Source organism: Haliotis rufescens, unplaced genomic scaffold (genome assembly GCF_023055435.1).
Source record: "Haliotis rufescens isolate VD_foot unplaced genomic scaffold, xgHalRufe1.0.p SCAF_2, whole genome shotgun sequence".
NCBI lineage: Eukaryota > Metazoa > Mollusca > Gastropoda > Lepetellida > Haliotidae > Haliotis > Haliotis rufescens.
Window position 1 is genome coordinate 19,865,103 of NW_025963890.1, and position 3,613 is coordinate 19,868,715.

The 3,613-nt window shown below is 42.6% G+C and overlaps 1 protein-coding gene across 1 annotated transcript; it reads left to right on the forward strand.

Moving 5' to 3' along the window:
• On the forward strand, positions 1 to 2,896 carry LOC124138821. Its single transcript, XM_046505702.2, has one exon. It carries the CDS (start codon positions 489 to 491, stop codon positions 1,659 to 1,661), a length of 1,173 nt encoding a protein of 390 aa, XP_046361658.2. The 5' UTR covers positions 1 to 488; the 3' UTR covers positions 1,662 to 2,896.
• The last annotated feature ends 717 nt before the right edge of the window (positions 2,897 to 3,613 follow it).

Sequence of the window (3,613 nt, forward strand, 5' to 3'; positions counted from 1 at the left end):
GTATGTGAATCGTGTGTTAGCCTCGAGTGGTGGTGTGTTTAGGCAGAGATTATCAGTTCATCAAGCTGTACTGGTCAACTGCGGAGCAGACAACACTTCAATGAAAACGCAGACCACACTCTCATTTTCACTGGATCTTTTTCAAATGAAGCATTATTTTGAAGGAAAAAGTGACATTATCACTCAAGGTGAATTAAGCCTTCTCGCAACTTTGTGTACGCTCCGACGTTGGTACTAAACGCATAAACCGAGGGACGAACTTTGTGCAAAGGTTAATCCACTGATCGTTGAAATAACCAGATTGGACTTGTATGAAAGGAGTCGTACAAAAGGTACAACGATTACCAGGTAATCCAATGTGATAGACTGGTATTGCTGACTCGGGCGTGAGCGCAGCCTATACCTCCAGCGACGACTGTTTCCGCAGGCGTTGTTTATAAGAACTATGCTTAATTAAGCCTAGGCATTGCTGTGCATTTGCTACCAATATGAAGTTTTCTTCCGACGAAAGTCACTCCCCATTTTCCAGCAAATCGGAATCCGCTATGGATGGAAAAAGACCTAAGATCCTTGTAAATAACTTTATGACCGACAATTCTCCAGGCAGGCAAAGAACAAAGTCAGTCTTGTTCAGTGCGGATGAACAAAATGACAACTTGCTAGACAAGAATATTGATAACAGATCGGCCTCTCAATGTCCAGTAGACAACAACAGACGCCGTTCTAAAGGAACCGTTTCTAATGGTTCCCGATCAACGTATAGAAAAGGTTCCGATTCCGTGTCCTCGGAGAAAAGAGACAACTTCACGTCCTCAACTCCGAAGTCCTTGTCTTCAAGTCGAAATAGCGTGTCCTCCTTGCGACGAATTTCTGTGAAATCAGAAGACACGAAGAGCTCTTCACGTGCTTCGGTACAAAGGTCAGAAAGCATGTCGTCTGATTCAACAGAGGAGAGCAATTCTCTCAATCTTTCGACAAATTCTAACAGTATTGCGTCTGCCTGGGAGGTATTCGGGGATCACGTGAAAAACGTGCACGAAACCTCGGACTATGTGTGCCGGAAGTCGCGAGTTTCCTTTCAAGCAAGTGACACTTTTCAGAAGACAATGAAGGACCTTTTTGGTATGCCAGTATACGGGATGGAACCAGAGGTTCCTAAATTCAAATCGAAGGTAGGTAACTTGGGAAGCGTCGCATCTAGACTCATAGCTACTACTCGGAGAAGGCGAAAGGCCACAAGCGAGGAAGAGAAGCGGCTCGCTTTGGAAGCTGCCAAACCCAGCAAGACTGTTGTAGAAAACGCCAGGAGAGGTTGGAGAATAATCAGACGACACGTCAATGAAACTATTGCGGAGAAGAAGGGGAGTAGTGCTGCATTCAACTGGTCAATGTTGACACAGACTGTACGAGGGCTTACTGACATGCAGCGAGCGCGCATTGATCTGTACAAAAGATACGGTATCATCCCAACCGTGCAACCAGATGGGACCACCGCTCATGTGAACACAATGCTCAGTGAAAGAGCTCGTGCTGCGTCTGCTAATAGTTCTACCCCCAGTACGACTCCCCCCATCCGTCCCAAGGCCAAGCATTTAGTTTCGAGGCAGGCGACACATTCAAGAAGGATTGAAAACCACTTGCGGAGACCCAGGGTTTCTTGAGGGTACCCTACGGTAAATATTAAGAATACTGGTGTGAGATTTGGCTAAAGGACAAATGGGGGTATTAAATGATCGAAAAATTGTTCAATCATGAGATCGGATTGAAGTGTATTCAATGCAGCATCATTCATTACTCCCTTTGTTCATCGCGTTACAACATGAATATGTTTTATTGAACTGTGTCGGAATCCGTGCCGGAACCTTGACGTTGGGGATAACTGGAAGATTAATTCTCAATCCATAGAACTGTGGATGTGTGTGCATGAACCTAACGATGAATTAGTTGATTGTGCCATTCTCAAGAGATCAGGTTTATGCTTGCTGGACACAAGTATTGTCTGAAACACCCGTGAATTACACCTGTTTCACACGATAACCGTTGATAACAAAGTCCAAGAAATAGCGCTTACGAGGCGGATTTTCAAAGAAGGAGGGAGGGTACCCAAGTCTTGAAGTGAACAAAAACATTTGCCAGGTTGACACCTGAATCCGTCAGTGGATTTGTCTGGTCCTGTAGCCCTCGCATCAAACTAACTTTCGTATTTTGATTCGCTTGTTCCCCTTAAACAAGAAATGCTGTGAAGGGCTATGGATCTGGTGTGTTGGTCGACACGCATCAGGTGTTCCTTCTCGGAGTGAAGCTACTATAGGACACTTCCCCAGCTATCGTACATCTCCTCCACAGTCCAGTGTGGAGGTCAGTGACGTGATGGGGCAAGGTACGTCGTCGACTCCGGTCATAACGAGCTCCACGGATCTTCAAAATAAGTTCGTTTTCCTTCAAATATGTCGTGTATTTCTACTCCCTGGGGATAATTATTTGGTCGTTTCAAACGACGTTTCGTTATATCCGACTTCATTACATCAGGAGATGGCGGTGTCGAGATTTAATTGTTCTGGAACTAACGGTACTTCTCCGGGACACACGCGCAGGGAGTGTGTCATTTGAATACAAGCAGATGCCATGCGATCAAACACAACCGTGGTCTCAAATGCATACTGTATTACAACTATACCTCTAACATAACCTTCTATTTCGATAACTAACACATTCGGATAGCTGGACAAGAGATGCCTCTGTCGATCATCAAGTACTATAATGTGTTTTGCAACCGGAAGGACATTGCTGTTACATGTGCTGATATTGTGACTTATCATCTACTAAATGCTCAACTAATACACAAACGTGAGTCTACATCACCTTTTATAACAATAAATAATATGTCTTAAATGTTTCTACGTGTAATCCTTTTACAAGTATTTGTGTAACCCATGGAGTGTTCTTAAACGCATGTACATGCACGATATATGTTATGGTGACTTTGGAAAGTAATCGGGATAAAACACACTGATACCAACTTGCAGAAATAAAAATAGTAATTGTGTTATGTCTACTAGGGACGCAGAGTAACGTTGAAAGCATCTGTCTAACTCGCATCCAGCTTATTGAATCCCCAACGATTGTAACATTTATCTATTTTCACGATTAAACGCCTGGATTTTCGAATTAACGCAGGGACTCGATTAAACATCGTGTTGTTTTTTTATGTACAAAACTCCCCCCATTATTATCTTTGCGATTTTACACCGGGGGTGAAGAGTGTCTAAACAAATTATACAGCAGGGAGTATAATCGAGAGAAATACGATATTTGAAAACTTATATCGAGTCTTTTATTGGCGTTTTACCAAAATCATGGCATGCACAAATGACAACACTGCGTACTTCTGTCATAAACGTCAGTTGAAAAAGGCATGTGCATTACCAACCTACTTATTCAAAGAATATGTCCACTTTGCACATCCCAAGATCTTGTGGATGTGTTTCAAATAATTTTATGTGTCTTATTTTACTGAAGAGACAGACATGTTCATTTAAATCAAGTTATTAACATGAACACCGCTCAATGTATATACTGCTTCAATTATTTCAATCCAAAAATGTTAATGGTT

Coding starts and splice junctions, on each gene's coding strand:
- LOC124138821 (XM_046505702.2), top strand. CDS start 489: ATGAAGTTTTCTTCCGACGAAAGTCACTCCCCATTTTCCAGCAAATCG.